The sequence below is a fragment of the Molossus molossus genome, unplaced genomic scaffold, assembly GCF_014108415.1.
Source record: "Molossus molossus isolate mMolMol1 unplaced genomic scaffold, mMolMol1.p scaffold_m16_p_21, whole genome shotgun sequence".
Lineage (NCBI taxonomy): Eukaryota > Metazoa > Chordata > Mammalia > Chiroptera > Molossidae > Molossus > Molossus molossus.
Window position 1 is genome coordinate 29,834,437 of NW_023425357.1, and position 26,743 is coordinate 29,861,179.

The window sequence follows — 26,743 nt, forward strand, 5'->3', positions numbered from 1 at the left end:
GAGAGTCATTTAAAAACATTTTTTTTTTTAATCCTCACCCAAGGATATTTTTCTGTTTATCTTCAGGTAGAGTGGGAGGGAGAGAGGGAGAGAGAAACATTGACATGAGAGGGACACATCAACTGGTTGCTTCCCACACGACCCCAACCAGGGTTGGGGATGAACCACAACCAAGATATGTGCCCTTGTCCGGAATCGAACTCCCGACTCATTGGTCCACGGGCCAATGCTCTACTGCTGAGCCAAACCGGCCAGGGTGAGAGTCATTTAAAATTTTAAGGCATTAGCCTTACATAATTCATAATTTTTACTACTGTAGCAATATATTTTTGGTTGCATGACTTTTCTTGATGAAGGAAGCAGTGTGTTAATGTACATTCTGGCACAAGATTTTTTTTTAAGTCCTCACCAAAGGATATTTTTCTGTTGATTTTTAGATAGAGTGGAAGGGAGGGAGGGAGAGAGAGAGAGAAACATCTGTGTGAGAGAGACATCGATAGGTTGCCTCCCACATGATCCCAACCAGGACCGGGGATTGAACCTGCAACCCAGGCACATGCTTTTGAAATTGAACCTATGGCCAACCCTTTGCTCCGAGGGCTGATGCTCTGACCTCTGAGGTAAACTGGCCAGGGCTAGCACAATCTTCTTGATCTAAATTGTTTTTCCAATTTAGCTGTGCCATTGGAACGTAGTCTTCCAAACGCTTTAGACTTCAAATCACATTTGTTGACAGTGTGACCCTAGTTTTATTATGCAGATCAGTGTCAGGTATGTTTGTCATACTGATAAAATCACACATATACCATAATAATTTTCATGTTAGAAGTAATTTGGCATTCTTTATATCACATTGAAAATCAATTTTCCAAAGTTTTTCTGGTTTTTCACTCTCATAAGCCAGAGCCTGAAATACTTCAAGCCTTGGTGTCATTGGGAAAGTTGTACTTGAACTACTTTCTTTGTCACAGTTTCACTAAGATTTCTAAGCAAACAACTCTAGATAGTCTTTTACTAGTGTCTTGGCAATGTTTTTTTTGTTTGTTTAAAAAAATTTTACCCTACCCCCTTTATTGATTTTAGAGAGAGAGGAAGTGAGAGGGAGAGAGAAACATCAGTGAGAGAAAACAATGATTGGCTGCCTCCTGCATGCCCCTCACTGGGGACTCGCCCCACAACCTGGGCATGTGCCCCTACTGGGAATCAAACCAGCAATCTCCTGGTGCATGAGTTGATGCTCAACCACTGAGTCACAGTGGCCGAGCTGTTTGTTTTTTAGTTAGCAACCGGAAGTGCTCCTTTCTCAGAAGGCCACAATATCCTAATGTTTATGTATGGAATTTTGCATTTGTTTCTATTGGCTTTTTAGTTCAGTACTCTTTTCTTTCAAAGAATTATGTTGATTTGTACTTATTTCAATATGTTTTGTATATAAATGCTTCATTAGCCAAAATATCACTACAAAGAACTCATTTTGGGCCCTAACCCATTTGGCTCAGCAGTTAGATTTTCAGCCCAAAGACAGAAGGGTCATGGGATTGATTCCAATCAAGGGCATGTACCTGGTTTGCAGGTTTGATGCCCGGCCTCAGTCAGGGTCTTGCAGGAAGTAATGTGTCTCTCTCACATTAATGTTTCTCTCTCTCCCTCCCTTCCATCTACTCTATCTAAAAATCAATGAAAAAATATCCTTGGGTGAGGATTAAAACAAAAAAAATACTGTTTCTGTACTCGTCTTGTCTTGGACCCATAACATAGTTTTGCGGCCCACATTTCTCTTTTTAAATCTAATGGGTATTCAGGAAACCTATTTCTATGATTTGTCAGAAGAGGGCAGCACTGTGTGTAGCAACAAATATGAGTAGGAAAGCACTTTTCCATAAATGTAACACTCACATATAGTCAAAAGTAATATATACTTATTACTTTAAGAACATAAATTATAAGATATATAACATGACAAGCAAAAGATCTGTAACTCTCTTCCAGAGAAAACAAAAACCCTGTTAATAGTAGTTTGGCAGGATTTTTTTTTTTTTTTTTTTTAATTTTTTGTATTGACTTTTATTTTAGAGAGAGAGAGAAACTTCGATGTGAGAGAGAAACATCCATCGGCTGCCTCCTGCATGCCCCCAGCTGGGGCTCGAGCCCACAACGCAGGCATGTGTCCTGATCCAGAATTGAACCAGGACCTCTCAGTCCATGGGAAGACACTCAGTCCACTGAGTGACACTGGCTGGTCTGGCAGGATTTTTAAAAAACTTTATTTATACTTAAATTTAGGTAGCATAAGGAACTCTCATGTAGAAACTTGAAAGGCCTGGATTTTAATTGACAACCAGATGCAAACTTGGTATATAGATTTCAGCATATTTTTACTCTCCTCGTGTCATTATTCTACTACTTCTGTTTTGTCTTTGTATGAAGTTAAGAGCATTACTGCATCTTTAAGAAATGTGTGAAAGAGCTGGTGATGACTGGGAAGAATTTGTAAGTATAAGCATAAGGTAGTGTTAGCACAAAGTTAGTCTTTTAGTTTTTTTCTAATTATATTTCAATAGTTAAATTTGGGGTCTTTATCTTTTTGTTTGTTTTTTGTTTCCCCACTTGAAAAATGTGTAGCTTATTAGCCATGGGGAATGAGGAAAAATAGTATTTTTTATCCTTTCCTATCACATAACCAGCTGAGCCATTTAGCTCAGACTTTCCTAAATGATTCACCTTTTGGAAAAGGCTAGTCATGGAAAGTTTCTGCCTAAATAAAGACTTCAGGAAGTTCTGAGTAAGTGAAAATGAACTTAAAATGGAATTTCTGCTGATAACACTTGATTTAACTACTGCTATTAGTGGGCCTTTACCTTTCAAGGTTCCCTCTTACATATTAGATGTGGTCTGTAATTTAGACCACTCCTACTTGAAGATATTTTGATAACTGAATCTCTTCTTATTGCTTGTTAAAAGTGGAGTTCTGCCCTGCTGGTGTGGCTTAGTGGTTGAGCATCGACCCATGCAACAAGAGCTTGCCAGTTCGATTCCTGGTCAAGGCACATGCCCAGGTTGTGGGCCCGATCCCCAGTTGGGGGACATGCAGGAGTCGGCTAATCGATGTTCTCTCTCATCAGTGTTTCTATCTCTCCCTCCCTCTTTCTTCTTCTCTCTCTAAAATCAATACAGAAAAATTATTTTTTTTAAAAAAAAGGGGAGTTCTTCTAGGCATATTATCAATAAAGAGTAATCTTTTGCTAGTATTACTTTGTGTCAATTAGCAAAGTCCCTGAGAGAAATACACCAGTTTACAGAACTTTCCCAATGACTATGACTAGGACTTTGACATTAACAAATTAACAGAGATACTCCCATAATTATACTTTTTCCACGCTTCCTTTATGACACTTAACTATAGATCAAGTGTTGTCATGGCTTGTTTTCCTGGTTGGCTGCCCTGATAGACAGTGAGCCCCTTAAAGGCAGAGGCCGTGTCATTTTTTATAGGTCCCATATCTACAGGGTTCTCTCTAGCACTGCAACTTAATCTCTGGCTAGTCTTGAAAAAGTAGCTTAACCCCTTAAGATTTCATTTTTCTCACTCATGAAATGTAAATGTGTCAGCTGTTGCTATAGAACTACTATGTAACAAACCATCCTAAGACACAGTGGTATACACCAATAAGCATTTATTTCTAGTGTGTTTCTGGCTGTCTGGCGCTCAGCTGATCTAGGCTTGGCTCCAAGCTACTGGTTGGGTTCAGATCTATAGCATGTGTCTTTCACCCACCTTGGACCAACAGCTGCTTGAGGCATAATCTTTTTATGACTAGAGAGTGTCAAGGGGCACATGAAACAACAGAAACATATTTAAAGCTTCTATTGCTGTCAAATCAGTTAGCATCTCATTGACCACTGAAACAAGTCACATATTCAAGCTTAACATCAATGGGGTGAGGAAGTATCTTCTTGGTCAAGAGGAAAGGAGTGAATATTTGCTGAATGATGAAATATAAACTATCTCTTTTATTTTTGACTCTCGACTTTTACTACTGAGAGGTTCATTTGGGAGAGTTGAGAGACGCACAAATTAAGCCTGATAGAAAGTAGGTCTAGATTTTCAAGGGCCTTGAAGGTAAGGTTCAACAACTTATGTTTGATTCTCTGAGTAATACTGAGCCATCACAAGAATTTGAGCAGGGGACTAAGAGTTTTTTTGTTTTGTTTTTTAAGTCACCCTTCAAGATTAATTTGGCCATCTTTCCCAGTGAAGATTCTTAGTATGAAACTCTCATACTTATATTCTTTGTCACTTTTGTGGGTGACACAGTACTGAGTGCAGGAGTGAGATGAATCTCGATAAGAAAATTTAGTTCTGGTCCCCAGAAGCCTAGAAGGAAGGAGAGAAGAGCTAGAGACATACATTTTTGCAAAGATGGAATTTATAGGATTTATCTGTTGTCATTCTTGGCCAGTCTTATTCTGGATGACCTGGTTGAACACCCATAATACAATGAGTATAATTTCTACTCTCCTACAGATAGATTGGAATTTTAACAAAATTCCTCAGTTGTTTTTGTTGAATTGGCAACTCTGGGCATGCATTAAGTATTTATCTGAAATTTCAGGCACCATAAATATCCTTTTTCGTTCCTTATTTGATTGTTAGTTTTATTGAGGACAATTTTTGCAGATTTGAAATTGGGCAGGATTCTCAACTATAATTTTCTTCCATTCCCAAATTAGTGCTAAATTAGTCAGTTTTAAGGTGTCATGTTTCATCTTTGTGTTGTTTTAAGTGTAGATCAGGAGCCTTCTGCAGAGTATTTTCAAATGTTTATATGTTGCTTTTATCTTTGAAATAACACCAGTGTTTTTCTCCCAAATATTTTATCTCCCCATTCCAACTTTTACTGGGCCTTTAAGTGTGAGCCCTAATCTACATGTGAGGTGCAGTGGGAGAGCCTTTTCCAGCCTTCACATCAGTAACCCACAAGGGCTGTGATTCAGTAGTGACTACTGGAGTGTTTCGTGTTGACAGAAGTAATGGAGGGGATTTTAGAGAGATCCCATTTATATGCATTGTTGTTTCATTTAGCAAGGGAAATGTCTTTATCTGGAACTGTTGTAGTAAATATGAACCATAAAGCCTAGCAGTCAGAACTTATTGAAAGCCTCGTGGGTCTTTCCCTTGTCATTTATTCTCTCTCTCTTTTTTTTTAGAATTTGTTTCTTTCTATTTCTTTTGTAAACTTAATGTATCCTTTCTTGGCACAGGGTGACTAAGGAAGTGGATGCTACATCTAAAGAGGCCAAATCCTTCTTCAAGCAAAATGAGAAAGAAAAACCACAGGCTAATGTCCCTTCAACTCTGCCATCACTCCCTGCCGGGTCAGGGTGAGTATTCTAGTCCCAGGCCCAGGTGTACCTGGCACATTGGAGAAGCTGTTTTCAGTATAAGGACCCACTTTAACTGTAGCTGTCATGATCCTTTCCCGAGAGGAGGAGTTATGTTGCTGCCCTGCCTTTGCTGAAATATTTGCCAAATGGAAGATGCAAAGGAAAATTAGCCATAAGTCTCTCGTTTATACCAGCCTGAAAAAGTCCTGATTTGTAATAATTGATCACAGGGTTGAACACATGTAGTAAACTTTAAATTTAAAAAATAACCTTTAAATGAAAATATTAGCAGTTCTTCAGAACATCTAATGAAGATTTGGGTTAAGTACTCCCATCCCCCAAGGGACCTCAAAGGAGCATAAAAAGGTGAAAGTTAATGTACAAATAATTATGTTAACACATTTTTAGGAACTTAATAGATTTTATTTCTTTATGTTTTCTATGTTGAGTTACTTTTAGCTGAAGACTAGAATAAAATTCTTTCTCTTTAGAGAAAATAAAAATCTCTTTTTTGTTTGTTTCTTTTTATCCTCACCTGAGGACATTTTTCCAAATTTTGTTCAGATAGAGTGGGAGGGGGAGAGAGAGAGAAACATCGACATGAAAGGGACACATCAAGTGGTTGCCACCCGCACTACCCAACCAGGGCTGGGGACAAACTGCAACCGAAGTAAGTGCGCTTAGCGGGAACCGAACCCGGGTCTCTCCGGACCGCAGGTCGGCGCTCTAACCGCTGAGCCAAACCAGCCAGGGTAAAAAATCTCTTTCTTTTTAACCTATATGTAAGAAGTAAAGCCTCACAGTAAATATGTGAAGTCAGGGCACTAGCCTACAGAGAAGTGAACATGGACCACACACCCATAGGTAGCACTGATCACCTGCTGATTCCTGTGGGGAATTCTGTGTCCTTGAGGTATTTGGGGTAGAAAAGTCACCTACAGGGTCTTCTTTGACCCTTCTGTCAGAGTTTGCCACTTCTTCCTTCCCTCCCCAAAATACTTATGTTATTGCTATGAATGGTAAAGTTTTGTTTTGCTTTTTTTTTTTACATTAAAGAAATAATTGATTTTTCTATCAGAGTATGAGCTTTTCTAGGACAGGCCTTTCTCATCTCTGCACCCCTGGCTCCAAACAGTGCTATGTTACACTGGTATGCTTACCAGGGTTATCTTTACCCAAGAGCAGACCCTGAGACAGAAGTTTGCGTGCAAGTTGTTAATGTGAGAGGTGATTCCAGGAAGCCCCAGTAGGGAGGTGAAAAGAGATGGGAGGGAAGCCAGTGCAGGGTACGTTACCCAGATTGCTGCTGGTGGTGGCAGGTATTCAGTCCTGCTGAGGAACTCAGGGAGATTGTGAAGAACACAGTGAGGGGGAGGAAGCTGGGATATTTATCCTCCACTCCCATCCGACACTGGCTCAGCTGCTTCCACCTGTCCTCAGTCCTCAGGCCGTGAGCTGCAGGTGCTTTAGTAAGGTGCTCAGGGTATGCCATGGCGGTGAGTGCAAGCACATGTAGCTGGGGCTCTGTCCACCTCTACTCCGTGCTCTTTACCTGCTTCTTACTCCAGTATTTCTCTCCCCCTGGAACAACTAGGTGGCAGAAGACATGTAGTAGTTACACAGAAACCTAAGAAGGAAAAGGATTGAGTGCCTGCTACCACAGTGGAAATGATATAAAAGGGTTGAAGGTGGCTGTGGAAGAACCAGAGTAATGTGAACAGAGTTCTCCAGACCTGGATCTGAACTTTTTAAGTTGTGGTTTGCAATTATCATTGAAATGAAATGGAATTAAAAATATTATAGTATATTACATAGTAAGAGTAAATATTATTTCATAACATTTTTATTTCAGTTATTCTTTTCTTTAATCCTCACCCAAGGATATTTTTCCATTTATTTTCAGACAGAGTGAAAGGAAGGTAGGGGGAGAGAGAGAGAGAGAGAAACATCCATGTGAGAGAGACACATTGACCAGTTGCCTCCTACATTACCCCAACCAGAGCTGGGGACCGAACCGCAACCTACGTACGTGCCCTTGACTGGAATTGAACCCGCAATTCTTTGGTCCATGGGCCGACACTCTAACTGCTGAGCCAAAACCACCAGGGCTATTTCATTTATTTATGTGCTTATCACAATAGAAACTATTTTTAGTTGAGGGTTAAGATTTTTAAAAAGATTTTTAAGTTGAGGCTGTAGGCTGAAGTAAAATGTTTTTAGCCTTATAATCATATATTGTTTGAAAGGGATTCTCTTTAGACCAGTAGCTTTCAAGCTTTCTTCACTGCCACTCATAGTAAGGAATACATTTTACAGTGTGCCCTAGTACACCCATAAACCTAGGTTTGTAAAAAAGTGAAATACAAAGTTGATGAAATAATATTTTCCTTTGCAATATATGATAAGCACTGATTTTCTATCTTACATTATTATGTTGAGTATGAGTTATTTATTTATTTATTTATTTTATCCTCACCCGAGGATATTTTTCCATTTTTTGTACAGATAGAGTGGGAGGGAGAGAGAGGAAGGGAGAGAGAGAGAGAAACATCGACGTGAAGGGACACATCGAGTGGCTGCCACCCGCACGACCAACCAGGGCCGGGGACAAACTGCAACTGAAGTACGCACCCTTAGCGGAAACCGAACCCGGGTCTCTCCGGACCGCAGGCCGACGCTCTAACCGCTGAGCCAAACTGGCCAGGGCGAGTATGAGTTATTTTTTAAAAATGTTATGACTCACTGGATTGATTTCACAATCTACTACAACCTGAATTTGAAAAAATACTGCTTTAGACTACGTATGGAATTTGGCCTCTTCAGGCTTTTACTTGGGTTACTCGGCTTGTATCTGTTATTACTAAATAATGTCTTTTGCATTTATTAAAAGTGTTATTGTGAGCCCTGGCCAGTTTGCTCAGCGGTTAGAGCATCGGCCTGCGGTCCAGAGAGAACCCGGGTTTGGTTCTTGCTAAGGGCGCGTACCTCGGTTGCAGTTTGTCCTTGGCCCTGGTTGGTCGTGTAGGTGGCAGCCACTCGATGTGTCCCTTTTACGTCAATGTTTCTCTCTCTCTTTCTCTCTCTCTTCCTCTCCCTCCCTCCCACTCTATCTGAACAAGAAAAAGGAAAAATATCCTCAGGCGAGGATAAAAAAAAAATGTTATTGTGAAAGTTACCTCTGGATTAAGTACCAGAGAGACAAAAATGCAAAGTTTCTTCTAGCATAGTTTCAGCTAGCACAATTTTCACTTCTAGCCTCATTGGCTATTTCTTAAAATAATTCCTGTTGATACTTAAGAGGTTCTTGGAAACTATATGTTTTAGAAAATACTCTGTTGCTAGGATTATGAAGATAACGGAGGAGGGAGAAGTGGTAACTTAACAAGGTCAGCTTGTTTAAGTCACTCACATGAAAAGATCACTGCATCATAACCGTGCCTTCCTTCCTTAGAGCTCACAGCCTTTTAGGATAAGAAATCTGTGGAGTTGATATCTGTATTAGGGAGACCCAGCAGGAAACAGATGGCATCCTCAATTAGGATACTTTGAGGTGAGTTTAATAACTCACAAAGTGATGAAAAACAGCAGGGATAGGAATAGTGTAGTGTCCCTAGGGCTGGTAATAATGAGGCTCCATTACCACCCCTAGACTTGAAGGGGCAGGATGGGGAGCAGCTTATGGCAGACAGAAAGGGCCTCCTCACAGAAGCTGAGACCTTCACTTGAGTGATGGGCCCCTCAAGGGGATTCCGGGGAAATAAATACCCAGATCTCCTATTCTTCCCTCCCATCACTTACCAGGATGTTCCACTGACTACTGAGTCTTATGAAAGAAAAAATTATTCTGACACCTTTTTAAATGGTAAGGGAGACTTACTTAGGATTACTGCAATAGATAATAAGACTCTCATAATGTGAGAGAGAGAGAGCAGTCTCAACCTTGAATATAGCAAAGACAGCTGAGGATTAATAGCCAAGGAGAGTGATTGGGGGTGAGGTCAGTGGATGGAATACAACTGAGAAGAGACTCGTCAGGAGTGGGGGCAGTTCTAGCTGAATTTATCTAATAGTATTGTTGATGAGGCAGGCTAGGAATTATACATCAAAGGCGGAAAATGAGGAACTTGGTCAGAAAATGAGAGTGATCAGATATTAAGAATGGGGATTCTGTTCAAACTGACTTCGCAGGGTTCTTTTTTTTTTAATCCTCACTTGAGGACATTTTTTTGCATGTATCATAGAGCAAGAGGGAGAGAGGGAGGAAGAGAGAGAGAGAAACATCGATGTGAGAGAGACACATCAAGTGGTCGCCACCCACACGACCCCAACTGAAGTGGGAGACAAACTGCAACCAAGGTACGTGCCCTTAGTGGAAACCGAACCTGGGACTCTCTGGTCCGTGGACCGACACTCTAACCGCTGAGCCAAACTGGCCAGGGCAGGATTCTTGCTAAAACTGGGCTATACAGACCCAGTAAGGACAGGGGCCAAGACTGAAGCCTAGTTGAGAAGAGGGCTCAAAGGAACCTGACTAAGGTTTGATCTAGATGAGAGTCTTTTCAGTACATGATCTCTCTCTCTCTTTTTTTTTAATGTTTTTATTGATTTTTAGAAAGAGAGGAAGGGAGAGGTAGAGGTAGATAGAAACATCAATGAGAGAGAAACGTTGATCGGCTTCCTCCTGTACGCCCTCCACTGGGGACAGGGCCCACAACTCAGGCTTGTTCCCTGGCCAGGAATCGAACTGGTAACCTCTTGGTGCATGCTTTGATGCTCAACCACTGAGCCACACCGGCTGGGCAAAATCAGATTCTTTGAAAGTTATAATGGAACATAACAGATCACAGGGATATGTCTGCCCTTCCTTGTAGAGCCCTCAGGGTTGTACATGAAAATGGGGACTCATTAAATTATGATGCAATGTACTTTGAATTTCTAGATAAGTCTAGAAGATGACCCTCAAAGTTGGCATGATTGTTTTTCTTGCATCTCAAAAATCTTATACAGTTGTAACTATGCTTGGGAAAAGATGGGGTCTGGAGAATTCAGCTGCTCTGGGGTATCTAAGTGGGCTGATGTTATCAATGCCAACATTAGTATCTGCGCTGCACATGTATGGTGTGGAAAGTCTTTTCAGGGGAAAAAAATCTATAGCAATAATCTAATTTATTAAAAGAAAGTTATTCTAATATTTTTTCCACAGACTTTTCATTTTCATTTTTGGAGTTGCTTCAATTTATAGAAATTGTCCAGCAGAAACTATTTATTTTTCTTCTCTCTACACAGATTTAAGCAATACAGGAAAACCAGAGCAGCAGAGTAAACATCCTGTCCCACATCCTTTGCTAGCAAATAAGAGCAGATTCACAGGAGCAAATGTTTGTAACTGAAAATGCATTTCCTCCACATGTTTAAAATAGCACACTGCTTGGGCTATAAAAAGCCAAAGTTTATGCTTTGGGAATGGAGTAAACCAAACACCCAATTTTAATTAGAGGCAGGAATTAGAGATGACAAGAAGTACTCTGCATTTGGTAGTAGAAGAAGGCACAATGCTCAGTGTGTCTAAATTTCCATAGTTTTGTTACTCTAAGCTCTTGATCCACTTCTCTCCCACACACCCCACCCACCCAGTCCTCATTACCAATACTGCTGGCCACTTACATCCAGATTCTCCCAGCATTTGTGGGTAGCCTTCAACCCCACACTTACTACTTGCTTTCAACCCCACATTCATTACTTAATCTTATTTCAGCAGTAGGCTATAGCCTCATTAAAGCTTATAATCCTAGCAGTAGGCATTAACTTGTTTAATTAAGGGCTTATTATTTAGTTGCCTTCTTATACAAGAGTAAACAAAAATAGGTTGAATTATCAGCCATCATTTCCTAAAAAATAAATCACAAGTAAGGATATGAAATATGACAAATAATACAAGAATAAACCCTTTGTTTCATGTATGTACAACTGTAAACCTACTTTTGCCCAATCCTGTAGATTGGGAATAACTTTAGCAGGGGCAGAGGGGTGGTGCTTACTGTTAAATCTCAAACAACAGCATGGATGGCAGCAGTTTAGCATTGTTTGCCCTAAAGAAAGGAGAGAGAGAATTCTTTATAGTCATAATAAAGATAGAAGACCCAGGACTTGAGAAAATAGTAATAACGCCTGACTTTTAGAGGTTGGTCAGTATTCAGCCTATTGATGGATCAGTTGCCAGAAACCTTTAATTTGTGCAACAAAGTCTTCCTGTCTGAGCAATTAATCTGATCTCTCCAAAAAGTCCCCGGACTTAAGGTAATATCACTTTGTTGGCTTTTTAAAGTTTTTAAATTTTTCAACATATATAGTCTTTTGTTTGTTTGTTACAGATGTTTCTCCTTTTACCCCATTGAGCATCGAACATTTAAAGTAACAAAAGTCTGGCCCTAGCCAGTTTGGCTCAGCGGTTAGAGCGTCGACCTGCGGTCCGGAGAGACCCGGGTTCGGTTCCCGCTAAGGGCATGTACTTCGGTTGCAGTTTGTCCCCGGCCCTGGTTGGTCGTGCGGGTGGCAGCCACTCGATGTGTCCCTTTACGTTGATGTTTCTCTCTCTCTCTCCCTTCCTCTCTCTCCCTCCCACTCTATCTGTACAAAAAATGGAAAAATAACCTCGGATGAGGATAAAAAAAATAAATAAAATAAAGTAACAAAAGTCTGATATTGCCACAATATTAGGTAGAAATATTTTCAAAGCTAATATATTTCACGTGTTTTTATGAACAAAGAAGAAAATGGACCCCAAAATTATTCAAAGCAAATGTATTTACATCATCAACAACAAAAAGACAGGCTACCTCTGAATCTGACTTTACCTTTTGGTTTGATGCTGTCATGAAATGCCTGATCAGTTGGCATGTGTCTGTGCCTGGTGAATGTAGTTGACCCTTGAACAATGAAAAGTTTGGGGAGTTGATTGCCCAGGAAGAAAATCCAAGTATAACTTAAATTGGCCCTCTGCATATGCAGAATCCCAACTCCAGTTGACCCTTGAACATTGCAGGTTTGAACTGTGTGGGTCAATTGAAAAAATCCATGTGTAAATGAATCCATGCATTTCAAACCCACATTGTTCAAGGGTCAACTGAAAAGGTGATTTTACTTAATGCCTTAGAGGTTGTCCATTCCAGGAAGAGGAAAATCGCCTTGTTTCAAAAGAGTAAATATCATTAACTAGAGCTTATTGGAAATTGTAATAATTAAGATAATTAGAAGAAAGCAGATATTCTAGCAGATGTGACCTATGATATTGTTTGGATTCTAATATTTTTTTTTATCCTCACCCGAGGACATCTTTCCATTTTTTGTTCAGATAGAGTGGGAGGGAGAGAGAGGAAGAGAGAGAGAAAGAAACATCGATGTGAAAGGGACACATCGAGTGGTCGCCACCCGCACAACTCAACCAGGGCCAGGGACAAACTGCAGCCGAGGTACGTGCCCTTAGCGGGAACCGAACTCGGGGGTCTCTGGACTGCAGACCAACGCTCTAACTGCTGAGCCAAACCGACCAGGGCTGGACTCTAATCTTTATGAGAATAAATGGTACTGGCAAATTTAATAATTAAACATTTTCTAATAAACAGCTTTATTGATCTGCTTTTAGTTATGCAACAACTTATATTATACACCACATTGGTTTTTAGCACATTTATAGAGTTGTGCATTTATAAAGCTGTGCAACCACAATAATTTTCACCACCCCAAAAAGAAATGTAGTCACTCTTCATTTCCATCCCCACTTCTCTTTTCCACCCCCAGGAAACCATTAATCTATCTTCTGTGTCTAGATTTGCCTTTTTGGACATTTCATATAAATGGAATTGTACAATATTTGTCCTTTTGTGTCTGGCTGCTTTTATTTAACATAATGTCCTCAAGGTTCATCCATGTGTCTGTACTTCATTCATTTTGGCCAAATAATATTTTATTATATGAAAATACTACATTTTGTAGTATATTAGTTGATGGACATAGGGTCGTTGCCACTTTTGGCTATTTGAATAATGCTTCTATGAATATTCATGTATAAGTTTTTGAATGGACATGAATTTTCATTTCACTTGGGTATGTGCCTGGGTATAGAATTGCTGGATCATATGGTAACTTGAATATGGTCTTGAAAAGGAGAATGAGCCATAAGAAAAATCTTGGAGTTTAGTTACCAAGGAAGTGGGGGACTTGGGTACCTAGATTTCTCCCACAACGATTTATTTGAAGCATGTGCAGTTCTATATGTACACTCCTGCTGTGGGAAAAAAGAGATTGATGGAAAATTATAATGTCTAGTAATACTATAAAAGCAATGGCTACAGAAAAGATAAGGTACTTTTCTTCTGTAATAATTCTAGAAGTAAGGACAGGGAATTAAGCATTAATTTATTCCCACAACCAGCTGTAAGCTTTCTACTCAGTGAGATTTCCTGTTTGATGATAATTTGGGATTTTAGTTTTAATTGATTCTGGGTTGGCCTTGTCCTTATTTTATTACTGTTTGTAAATAGATGTTCTTGCCTTCCCACTAACTTTGAATTTAACTGTTATTCTTAGGGGATGTGGTACTGCCAGTAGCATGTGTTCAGAAATATATGGTAAGATATTTTGGTTGTCAAATGACTTGAGGAGACCACTGGTAGGGTTCGGGGACACTAAATATATTGCATTGCTTAGGATATTTTGTACAGAGAATTTTTGTTTCCAAAATGCCAGCAGTGTTCCCTTTGAGACACTTTTTTTTTTAGGGAGCTGGAGCCCCTCAGTTATATAACCACTGAACTTTCCTTCAGTTTCTGGAGACTCCACTCCAGGACAGACATCCACAAACTGGCAGTCCAGGGACTGAATCTGTCCTTAGTTGGCCAGTATTTAAAACTCAGGAGAGCCTGGCTGGTTTGGCTCACAGGTTTAACGTTGACTCGTGTACCAAGAGATTGCCAGTTTGATGCCTAGTCAAGGCACATGCCCAGGTTGTGGGCCCGATCCCCAGCGGGGGACATGCAGGATGCGGCCAATCAGTGTTCTCTCTCATCAATGTTTCTCTCTCTCTTCCTCTCTCTCTCTAAAATCAATAAAGAAAAATAATCAGGGGAGTTGATGTAAAAATCTGGATTACTGGCTTTTCTTCAGAAATGAGTTGTGCTACTGCCTTCCACAGCAACAATGAACTGGAGCACAGTAGATGGGGTTTGCCCTTTCCTGATCCCTACCTCAGCTGCGTCACTCATTTACGTTACCTGCTTGGTTCCTGTAGTCAGGTATTTCTCACACTCTGGATGACAACTTTCCCTTTAATGATCAGATCAGTTTCCTACTGGAATCAGTTAGTTCTTTAGATTAAATATCAGACATACTACCTTCTCAGACTTCAGGTTAAACATTTCTTTACCTTTTTTAAAAAGACTAAAAAGGTTCTGTTGACAACTTACCAAATGGAAGGCACAGTGCTAAGTGTATTATTTCAGCATTCCAGTCAGGTCTATTTGAGACCGGAGCCTGGGCTCTCAGCCACTGTGTCACACAGCCACTCTTTTTTACCCTCCTAATTGGCCTTTTATGTGAAAAGCATCTCTCTTCAGCTTTGTCATTGATAAAGGACTCTTTGAAAGCTATTTTGTACTTTTTTATTTTGAGGGAGGAGAGATGACCATTTTCTCCCTTTTCCTTTGTAAGCTTTTCCCCCAGTAGCTAGCCAAGGTTTCTTCTATTTCAGTTTCATTCCTATCTCATGAAATTGAAGGGGCTAGCATGATTTAAAATTGTACATTGATAATCTTTTAACAGTCAACAGGAAAGCTGTGGACAGTATGTGATGTGTCAACTGGGGAATAATGGCTATTGCTATTTTTGTATGGTAATGAACTACTGAGGTCTGAATCCTACATAGTAGGCAGCTTATATGAGAGTATTGCCAGAGGAGTCAGATAGGAGATATCCTTGCCCAGCTTGTGTTAAGTGCATTTCTTCTGGCAGCCATTTGTTCCAAGATATGACTAGCTAGAAATAGCTTTTAAGAGAATGCTTCAAGGAGCAAGTGTGGCAAATGGAAATGATTGATTCTGGCATCCTTGGTGGTACTGCTATTATCTTGTTTATCAATTCCAGATAATGTGCTTTGTGTTGGGGCAAAAAACCCTATATCAGATTTTTACCTTCATATTCTTCCATGGATGCTAAAAAATAAACTCTGCTTCATTTAGCTTTTATTTATTCTTAACTTTTTAAATATACCTCTACAGGTGTTATAGGTATAGAGTAAATGGATATTAAATAATTCTTTGAAGATTTCCCTATGAATAGTTGGCATATTTTGAATTTTTAGACGATCTTGTTCTCATTCAAATTATTATTATTATTTTTTTTTATCCTCACCCAAGGACATTTTTCCATCCTTTGTTCAGATAGAGTGGGAGGGAGAGAGAGAAAGGGACACATCGAGTGGCCGCCACCCGCACGACATAACCAGGGCCGGGGACAAACTGCATCCGAGGTACCTGCCCCCAGCGGGAACCAAACCCAGGTCTCTGGACCGCAGGCTGACGCTCTAACCACCGAGCCAAACCGACCAGGGCTCATTCAAATTCTTGATTTGAAGAAATTGTTCTAGGCCAAGCTGCTAACTCTAAGAATTATGGAGAAACTAATGATATTCTTTTTTGTTGTTTTGGGGAAGGGGCAATATTTGATACTTGGATCAAGCAGTGAAGTTCCTGCCAATGTGAACATCTCACTGAGATCCCAAACATGGAAAAGCTTTCAAAAGCAAGAACTTCTTTCATTTGTGGTCACCAGGATGGGATGACCTCTGTCAATTTTAATTGAATACCTACAGCAAATGCTATGAACCTTGGAAGTGTCCTAGTGGTTTTCAAGGTTGCCCAGAGTTGAACAAATTCTGGTGTTCTTAGAAAATTCTATGAGGAGATGGAAAAAGGCTCACAGTGCAGCCTTTTCCCTTTGATCTTTGCCTTAAGTTATAATGCCAACATGTTTCAGAAATCTGAGTTTAAGAGCCAGGAGCCTATATCTCTTATGAACTTCAAAAACTTTATTTTGCTATATTTATATACCCTTGGTTGTGCCAGATTTCTCTTGCTCTGAGTTATGAGTCAGTAAAGTACTTTGGGCACATCTTGAGAATTTAGGGAAGAATAGAAAGAATAGGTAGCTGAAGTTACGACATTCACATTCACAGAGTTTACTCAATATGATAAATTGATTTAGAAACAAGGATATGGAGGCTTGATACTCTAGCAGTGAAGTGGAAATATTTCATTTCACTAATGAAATCACTAAATTTCACTAATCTATTGATTTAACGGCTTCATGTGTTTTATCTTCTCTTAGTGTACACTAGAGGGCAGAATCCCCCTTGAAAAGATAGCTTGTCTGTGGCAAGATCCCAGGAACTTGAAGGTTTGGTATATGAGTTTGGCACATTTTTTTTTGGCTAATTGATTAATCTCTTGGTATGAGAGTTCTATGTGCTATATGGTTTCTACATTTTTATTTTATTAGAATTTGTTTCGAAATCTATCATTGTGTTTAGAAAGTGAAGATGATTTTTCTTTTCTCATTTTTTTCCCCTTGAGATGCAAAGTTTTTATTGTTGTTTTTGTTTTTTATTACAAATAAGGAAGTAAAAATTACCCCATAGTAGCACTGCTTAAATTTTTTCAGAAAGCAGGCAGTGAAAATTTTTGCTACCTGCCTTTTCTTTTTTTAAAATTTTATGTTTGTTACAGATGTTTCTCCTTTTTTACCCATACCTGCCTTTTCTTCATTCCCAGCCCCAGAGGCTAATTGTCGTTAACTGTTTATTAGTTTTGGGCAGATTCTTCCTTATGCTATGCTAATATAGTGTAATCATATCTACATTAAAATAAAAATGGACTCACTCTGTTAGTCTACAACTTGAATTTTAGTCTATCTAGGGGTATCTTCCAAGGCTCTGTATGAGCACCTCCATTTTTAAAATCCTTTCCCAAGGATATTTTCCATTGCTTTTTTTCAAATAGAGTGGGAGGGAAGGAGGGAGGGAGGGAGAAACATCTATGTGAAAGAGACACATTGATTGGTTGCCTCACACAGGACCCCAGCTTGGGCCGGGGATCAAACCTGAAACAGATCCATGCTGTTGAACTGGGAATCAAACCCGAGACTCTTGAATCTACGGTTTGACGCTCTAACTGCTGAGCCAAACCAGTGAGGGCACCTCTGTTTCTTCTTTTTATGCCTGTATGGTATTTCATTGTGTGAATATTCTATAATTTAAGTAACCATTCCAATATTCATGAACATTAGTTTTCAAAATTTTATAGTTATGAATAATTCCGTAATAATCCTTGCACATATATATTCTTTCTAGAGGATAGATCCTTCGAAGTTTGATTGCTGGGTCATCAGATGCGTGTGCAATGATAAATCCTAGTAGAAGTTGCCAGTTAGTCAATACCCATTTGAAATCTCTCCGGTGTTATGTGAGGGTCCATTTCTGCACACCATTACCAGTAGTCATCAAGGTTTTCTCCACAATTATTATATTAATGGGGTCTTCACAAACTGCTGATTTGAGTTGTGGCTTAAAATTTCCCCTCCTTTGAAAATCTGTACCAAAAACATACTTGGTTTTTAAAGAATTAAACTAGTGCTACATTTTTGTGCATTTGTCAAGTGTTACAGAAAGAATAAATTAAGATTTTGGGTATCACCTATAGATAATGTTCACACTGTATCAAATCATTAGAGTTAATTCTCAGTCATTTTAAGAATTCAGATAAAAGTCTGAGTTTTATAAACACTGGGGAATTGTGAGCCAATTTAGGGACTGTATATTATAGATCCTTTAAAATGCTGTGCCTACTTCTCTCTTAGGTCCTTAGTGTTGAAAATTACTGTGTATTTCCAAATATTTAAACATCAGTGAAGAATGTCATTTGTCCAAAGCATAACGATGAATGATTCTTATGTTCTCATCAGGTTCTAATGCAGGTATGTTGCTGCCATTTCATGGAAGGTTATGATTATCTAGAAAGATTCACTTTGGATTGGGGCATTTCTCTTATGGGAGAGGCTAAGCAGCTGTGTTCTAATTATTTTGGTCAGGGATTGAAGAGCAGGCTGATCTGAAGTTTAGCATTTGCTATATTCCGTCACTTAGCCTTGGATTCTTGCCAAAACCATGTTACCCAAGGGAACCTATGACAAATTTAAGCTGAAATAATTTAAAACTTTTAAACTAGGCTAATATTTCCATATTGTTGAGAAAATGGAAGTGCTAAACAAGTCTTCATCTTTAGATCTAGTAATTCTGGATGCATATTACCATAAAAACGTCATAGCCTTTTGATTATTAGCCTTTCCTTGACTTTGAAATGTGGTACAATTCATTGGCTGCTAATTTGAGAATGAGCAGGAAAAACCCATCCTCTGCATTGACTGCTGTTTTAAACTGGGATCCTTTTGCCCCAGTTGCCTGTAAGAGGATGAGCTATAGGAAGCAGAAACCAAAGGAGAAGAGTTTTCTCTACAGTTAGAGTGTGACATGACTTATTTTGGACCAGAAGTGAGAATTAGAAAGATCCAAGAAATACCCCGTACCAAACACTCTTGATCTTGGTCTTTTGTCTAATATAGCTAACTTCAAAAAAAAGATTTGAGGAAAACTTTCCTTTAGCACAGTAACCACAAATGTTGTGTCTGCTCTTCAGCTGTGTTTCTGTGTTGTGCTGTGGGTTAACTAAATGCATGTTTTTATATCATTTCAGAAAGTCATTCTGATTTAGCTTACGTTGGACCAGCCTGAACCTCATTTTCTCAGGCTTGATGTGGTGAAGCCACTTTTCCTATTGGGCTATCTTGGGTCAGCTGTGTGTTTTACACTATTGTACAGGAATGAGCCAGGCAGAATTTCAGTTCTGTGAAGGCTTAGATTATGAAGTATCTGTCTTTATGAAATTGGAGTTATATTTTTATTTATTTCTTTCAGATAGAGTGGGAGGCAACAGGGGGAGAGAGAGAGAAACATCGACTGTGCCTCCTGAATGACCTTGACCAGGGCTGGGGACTGAACTGCAACCGGATTTGAACCTGAGACATCGCTCCAACTGCTGAGCCAAACTGGCCAGGGTAGAGATATGTATTTTTTTAATTCTTTGATATAATACTTTATTCAATACCATAGTGAAAGCAAAGGGTCATTGTTTCCCTGGTATAGAAGGGAAAGTCTGTGATAAAGGCATTTATTTTCCTTACATTTTATCAATCATTGAGGAAATTGGTTGGCAATGGAGCATGGAACATAATTCCTTTCTCCCAATAAGATATGTCATCTAATTATGATACACTATCTCAGGACACTCCTTTCTGATAAGACTGGTTCGGCTTCTGAGCTTTCTATTGCCATCTTTTCTATATTTGTTTAGGGTTTGCGAAGATTCACAGGCCTCTTCTCTTTATACATTTAATACATCTACTCCAACAGCTTTAACCATTCTAGTACTGTCTTTCTCCTGAGTTCTAGACCCGTATTTTTCACTGCTTCCTAGAAATTTATTCTGAATTCCTTTAACATCACATTGGTCCAATGTTTAACTCTTTATCTCCAGATCTTCCCATTTTACAAAACTGAAGAAACACAGCCTAATTAAATAGTTTGTCCAGGAGAGAAAGCCTAGACTAGAATGTCCTAATCTGCTGAGCCAAAGTGCTGATACATCAACTGGAGAAAAATAATGAACCACCACTATTCCCTCAGTCACTCAGGCCCGAACCTCAGTGCCATCTTCAATTCTTCCCTTTTCTTTCCTGCCCCCTCACCCCCACCCAACTGCCCAAGCAAGCTATTAACTTCTTTTAATTTCACCTTGAAAATGTTTACAAATATTCATTTATATTCTTTTCCTCCTTCTCCTCCCCTCCCCCACTTTCCTTTATATTTCATTTTCATTCCCATTGCCTTTTCTCTGGGTCTTACTTTCTGAAACATCTGTCTTCTTGTAATTGGAATTTTTTTTTTTGCCTTTTGAAAGGCTTGGACTATTGTTTCCTAAGTTACTTAAGCACTATAGTCCCTCTTCCTGTACCTGCCCTACATGCCACTGCTGGGATCATTTGACAGATTTAGTTTAGATCACATCACTTGCACAAAAAGTTGATCCTTGTTGACTGCTATTAAGTTCGAATTCTTTAGCCTGATATTAGTGAACACCACACTTGAGCTTCAGACAACCACACCTTTTCTGAATTACTTTATTTAACAGCCAGAAAGGAGTCCTTTCCTTTGACCCGTATTCTCCTCCTTCAGCTTTGTTCAAACTGTTTGACCCCCTCCCCAGTTGCTTTTATCTCTCTCTCTTTGGGAATTCTGCCCATTTTTCATGCCCCACCTCTGCCCTCCCAAACCCTTCCCTGATACGTGTTCTCTTTCTTCATACTCCTGTTCCACTAATGGCTCTTTAAATATTTAACCATGACGTATAGTTATTTTATTCTTTTTTATTCATGCCCTACAAAGAGTAAAGGCTCTTAAGATCTCTTTGACTTTGGATTTTTGTAGTTTCAGTAATGTGGATGGTGTGGTTTTAGTTTTATTTCTTAAATCTAAGAATTTGTGGCTTTTGAAAGTTCTGAAAGATTCTCAGGTGTTCTCTCTTTGAATATTGCCTCTTTGTATTCTGTTATCTCCTAGAATTTTAGTTAGGTATATGTCAGATCTTCCCGTTTTGTTCTCCATATCACTTCACTTCTCTGTAGTATTTTCCATCTCATTATTTCTCTGAATTGCCTTCTGGCTATTATTTATGTTCCAGTTCTTGTTTTTCAGCTATGTAGCTGTGTCTAACCTATTTTAACTTGTTCGTTGAGTTTAATTTCAGTGACTAAAAACACTTTTTAAAATCTTCACCTGAGGATATTTTTCTATTAGATAGAGTGGGAGGGAGGGAGAGTGGGAGGAAGAAAGAGAGAGAGAGAGGGAAGAAGAGAGAGAAACATTGGTGTGAGAGGGACACGTCGACTGATTGCCTCCTGCACAACCCTGACCAGGGCCGGGGACAAACCACAACCGAGGTATGTGCCCTTGACTGGAATCGAACCCACAACTTATTGGTCCTCAGGCTGACACTCTAATTGCTGAGCCAAACCAGCCAGAGCATCAGTGATTAAATTTTTTATTTTTAAAAATTCTATTTGGTGCCCTGGCCGGTTTGGCTCAGCTGTTAGAGCATCGGCCCACGGAGCAGAGAGTCCCAGGTTTGACTCCCACTAAGGGCATGTACCTTGGTTGCGGTTTGTCCCTGACCCCAGTTGGGGTTGTGTGGGTGACAGCAACTCTATGTGTCTCTCTCACATCGATGTTTCTCTCTCTCTCTTTCTCCCTCTCTCCCTCCCGCTCTATCTGAAGATAAATGCAAAAATGTCCTCGGATGAGGATAAAAAAAAATTCTATTTGGTTAGTTTTTATATCTCTGTCTGTTCTTTTTCCATAGGATCTTATTCTTATGGTTTGAGGTTTTCTTTTAAATGTGTAATCACTTTAAATATACTTCCTTCATAGTTGCGGTCTGATGGTTCTTTTACCAGAAGTTCCTAGGGTTCTAAAGCTGTCTTTATTTTATTTGTGGGGTCTATTATAGTAGATTATTTCCTTTTGTGTTTAGTTTAATTTTGTTTTTTACACTTATCTTTAGCAAGATTTTATCTGTGGCCTGATCTCAGGTGTCTTGGGGTATAGCTGTATTTCTCTAAAGTAGATATGAATTTCCTTCTTCTAGATGTTCTGACTTGGGCCAATTTTTATGTTAATTTCTTGCTTTGGAGTAATGGAGGTATTATAATTGAAATAATTATGAGACACAAATTCATGTGATTGCAGGCCCAGGGTATCAGTTATCAGGGGCCAGTTTTTTCCCTCTATTCCCTACAGCCCGTTGAGAGAAGCTTTCTTGTCTGCTTCCTGAGCTGTTAGGTGAATGTTTTTTAGTCTGTCCTTTCCCTTAGGATGCATAGTTTCCACTTCATTTAGGGTTTTAGTTTTAGGTTTCTACCTTCGTATGGTCTAAGACCAGTTCTGTTACGTGAATAACAAAATCCAGGTCAGAAATTATTGAAACTTTCTTTCCTTACTCTACTCACCCCCCTGTAGCCTCTATTATCAGCTCATGTGTTACTGATACCATTGTAATTAACTAGTTATTCATAAACGCAAAGGAGCATAGGAAAAGGCCAAATATTATTGCCATTTGTGTAACTTTGCCAGGAAGCTGCAGTTTAACACTCTTCAGGAAGCTATGGGTCTATGGACAGGGAGGGAATGAATGCATGCTCAGTAAAATCTGGGTGACATAGGGAAGGTACTTGCCTTTCAGTCACACCTGGGAACAGGTCATTGGCCAGAGTAAGCATGGCTACTACAAGCACAGGAAGATATGAGATATTTAAGCTCCTAAACAAAGGAGTTTGCTTTTGCTCTCTTGATGCAGGGGTTGCACTTTCCTGGCTCCCCTGCATTTGTCCACATGGCTCACAGCCATGTGGGCCCCATCCAATGCACTGATGGACTCTAATTAGCCTAATGCTGTACTGGACCCACCTCCACCATGAAACAAAAACTCTGGACACTGGTTTTGCTTCTAGCTCTGCTGAATCCCTAGCTGCACCTCTTCCAGGACTGGATTAAGGGAAATAGGACTTTGGAAACCCAAGGATGTAATTCCATGCAAATAGAAATCACTTATCCTCCCATGCAAGTCTCAGAAAATTCTTTTTCTTGAGATACTGTAAAGATCCCCACTCCTGCTAGCAACAGAGAAAGACCATACTTTTCTCCAGTAACACTACCGCTGTGGTTTTCAATTCCTTTTCCGATCCTGGCACCCTGAGGATTCTGTCTTGTGAGCTTGACTGCACATGTAAAATAATTTTCGATATATTTTATCTAACATTCTTAAGTCTTTATCTGGAAAATGTTTAGGTTATGTTAAACATCTATCTTGCCTGAAGTTCATTATGAGCTCTTTAAGGGCACATACCCTATATTGCTTTTTTGCATATTTCCCTGCAACTAATACAAAGTTGTTCATTACATTTGATGAATTTGAAGTGACATGAAGGAAACATTTCTGACCGCTCTGAGCATGGAAGGAATACCCAATACCCCTTTAAAATGTATTTGCTGACTTATCTTTCATATCTGATATGAACTGCTGCTTTGCCAAAAACCTATTGATTTTCACCATCAAAATACTGTTCCTGGTGCTTTTCTTCTCTCTTTTCAGCCATTTACATTGTTTCCTTTGTTGGTTTTCCCTATTCTGTTCAGAAACAAAATACCTGGAAATATATTTTTGGTGTGATCTCTAAAACATCCCTGAATTTTCTTAATGTGACATTCCCTCATAATTATATCAGTCTACTTGACACTCCACTCAGCTCTGTTTTTGTTTTTTTTAACCCTCACCTGAGGATATGTTTTTTTACTGATTTTAGAGAGAGAGGAAAGGGGAAAAAGAGAGATAGAAAGAAACATCCATGTGAAAGAGAACATCAATCTGTTCCCTCTTGTACGTGCCTCGAGCAGGGATTGAACTTGCAACCTAGGTATGTGCTCTGACCGGGAATTGAACCTACAACCTTTCAGTGTGCAGAACAACACTCCAAACAACTGAGCCACACAAGCCATGGCCAATTTGCACTTCTTAATCCCTTTACCTTTTTCACCTAACCCTCTCACCACACTCCCATCTGACAACCATTAATTTGTTCTCTGTATCTATGAATTTGTTTCTGTTTTACTTGTTCATTTATTTTGGCTCTTAGATTTCACATATAAGTTAAATTTATGGTATTTGTCTTTCTCTGGCTGACTTATTTCACTTTGCATAATATCCCCTTGGTTCATCTACGTTGTCACAAATGGTAAGATTTCATTCCTTTTTATGGCCGAGTAATATGCCATTGTGTATATGTACCACATTATTATCTAATCATCTGTCAGTGGACAGTTAGATTGCTTCCATATCTTGGCTATTGTATATAATGGTTTACATATTTAGGTGCTTCTATGTTGAGTGTGTAAATATTTACAAGGGTTATTTTCTCTTGTTGGATTGACCTTTTTATCATTATGAAAAGTCCTTCTTTGTTTCATATTAAAGCCTTTGTTTTAAAGTCTATTTTGTCTGATATAAGCATTGCTACCCCAGCTTCTTTTTTGTTTCCATTTGCATGAAGTATTTTTTTCCATCCCTTTACTTTCAGTCTGTGTATGTCTTTCAATCTGAGTGGGTCTCTTATAGGCAGCATATGTGTGGGTCTTGTTTTTCTGTTTATTCTTTTGAGTGGAGCACTTAATGTATTTACATTTAAAGTAATTATTGATAGGTATGTTTTTATTGTCATTTTATTATTCATATTTTTACCTTTATTTTTTTCTTAAAGAAGTCCCTTTAATATTTCTTATAATATGTTTGGTGGTGATTAACTCCTTTAACTTTTTCTTGTCTGGGATATGATTTCAGCTCTTTTAAATTTGTTGACATTAATTTTTATGGCCTGAATGTGGTCTATCTTGGTGTATGTTCTGTGGACACTTGCAAAGCCCATTATCTTCTTTTTCCCCAGTATCTTTTATAATATTTTTTTCTTTATTAATTTTTCAGGGAGAGAGAGATAGAAACATCGATGAGAGAGAACATCAATTGGCCGCCTCCTGCATGCCCCCCACTGGGGATCAGGCCCACAGCCTGGGCATGTGCCCCGACTGGGAATCAAACCAGCAACCTCTTGGTGCATGGGTCAATGCTCAACCACTGAGCCATACCAGCTGGGCCCTAATATCTTTTAAATAAGCTACTCAGTCATCCAGAGTCAGTGTCTAAAAACTCTAATACCCCTTTCTGACTGCATTTTTTAATAGTCTTTATTGTAGCACTTGCTATACTGTACTCTCTCAGTTTACATATTGGTCTCCACCACTGCACTGTGAGCTTGAGGGCATAGACCTTGTATCTTTGTTTTATATGTCCAGTCTGGTACATAGTACATAATTTATAGGTATTTGTTGGGTGAATGAATAGATGAATAGCTTTTATAAATGATCACCATTTTTTAAAAGTCTTGAGTGAACTTTGATCTAAGGAGATTTCATTCTTATTCTTTTGGTTATATACTATTAGTATCAAATCTTTAAAGCAGAATGTTTTGGGTTCTGTAGCTTGTGTTTAGGAAGTAACTGACCCTAGAAACAGACTGTAATGTCTGCTATATGATTGGAATGACAGTGTATTTCAGCTTAATCATGCCATAATTCAAGCATAGACATGTAGGAAGTTCCTTACTCATTCCACAAAACTTATTTCACAACAACTGCAGTTTCCTTTATTTCAGGTTGACTTGTCCCCTTGTTGTAGAAGTATTTTCACAGCAGTACATTTCAAAGTGCATGTCCTGCCCTGGCCGGTTTGGCTCAGCGATTAGAGCGTTGGCCTGCGGTCCAGAGAGACCTGGGTTCGGTTTCCGCTAAGGGCACGTACCTCAGTGGCAGTTTGTCCCTGGTCCCGATTGGGGTCGTGCGGGTGGCAGCCACTCGATGTGTCCCTTTCACGTCGATATTTCTCTCTCTCTCCCTCCCGCTCTATCTGAGCAAAAAATGGAAAAGTGTCCTCGGGTGAGGATAAAAAAAAATTAAAAAGAAAAGAAAACAAAGTACATGTCCTTGTCAAAATGAGCAGAAGCTCTAAAATGTATGTGGAAGCCCTGTTTTCCAGTGAGGAAACATGGTATTCCTTCAGTCTTTCCTGCACTTAACTTTGTGTTTCCTTATGGAGAATTCTTCAGTTGTTTTCTCCCATTCAGCATTGGTGCCAGTTAAAATGTCCTTAAGGGATTATAATACACGATATACATCATTATTAAACTGTTCAGGCTGTGGCTGGTGACCACTAGCAAAGTTGCTGTGTAGAGTAGATGGAATAGATGTAGGATATTTTTTTTTTTAATATTTTATTCTTTATTGATTTTAGACAGAGGAAGGGGGAGAGAGAGTGACAGAAACATCCATGAGAGAGAACATTGATTGGTCGCCTTTTGCAAGCCCACAACCTGGGCATGTGCCCTGACCAGGAATCGAACTGGTGACCTCTTGGTGCATGGGTCGATGCTCAACTACTGAGCCACAACAGCCAGGCTAGATGTAGGAGATTTAACAGGGACATGAGCTAAACATTATGCCACTTGGCATGATATCCTATTTATTACTAAGCCAGTTCAGAATGACTACCTTTGTTGCTTCGGGGATTTTTTTTCATGGCTTTTACTACAAGGAAAA

The 26,743-nt window shown here is 39.3% G+C and overlaps 1 protein-coding gene across 1 annotated transcript in view; it reads left to right on the forward strand.

The window, feature by feature from the left end:
• CFDP1 (craniofacial development protein 1) overlaps positions 1–26,743 on the forward strand; it is a 121,583-nt gene that overhangs the window by 19,887 nt on the left and 74,953 nt on the right. Inside the window, exon 5 of the mRNA XM_036275717.1 lies at positions 5,263–5,382. Within this exon, the coding sequence (XP_036131610.1) occupies positions 5,263–5,382 (120 nt within the window). The remainder of the gene's footprint in view (positions 1–5,262; positions 5,383–26,743) is intronic.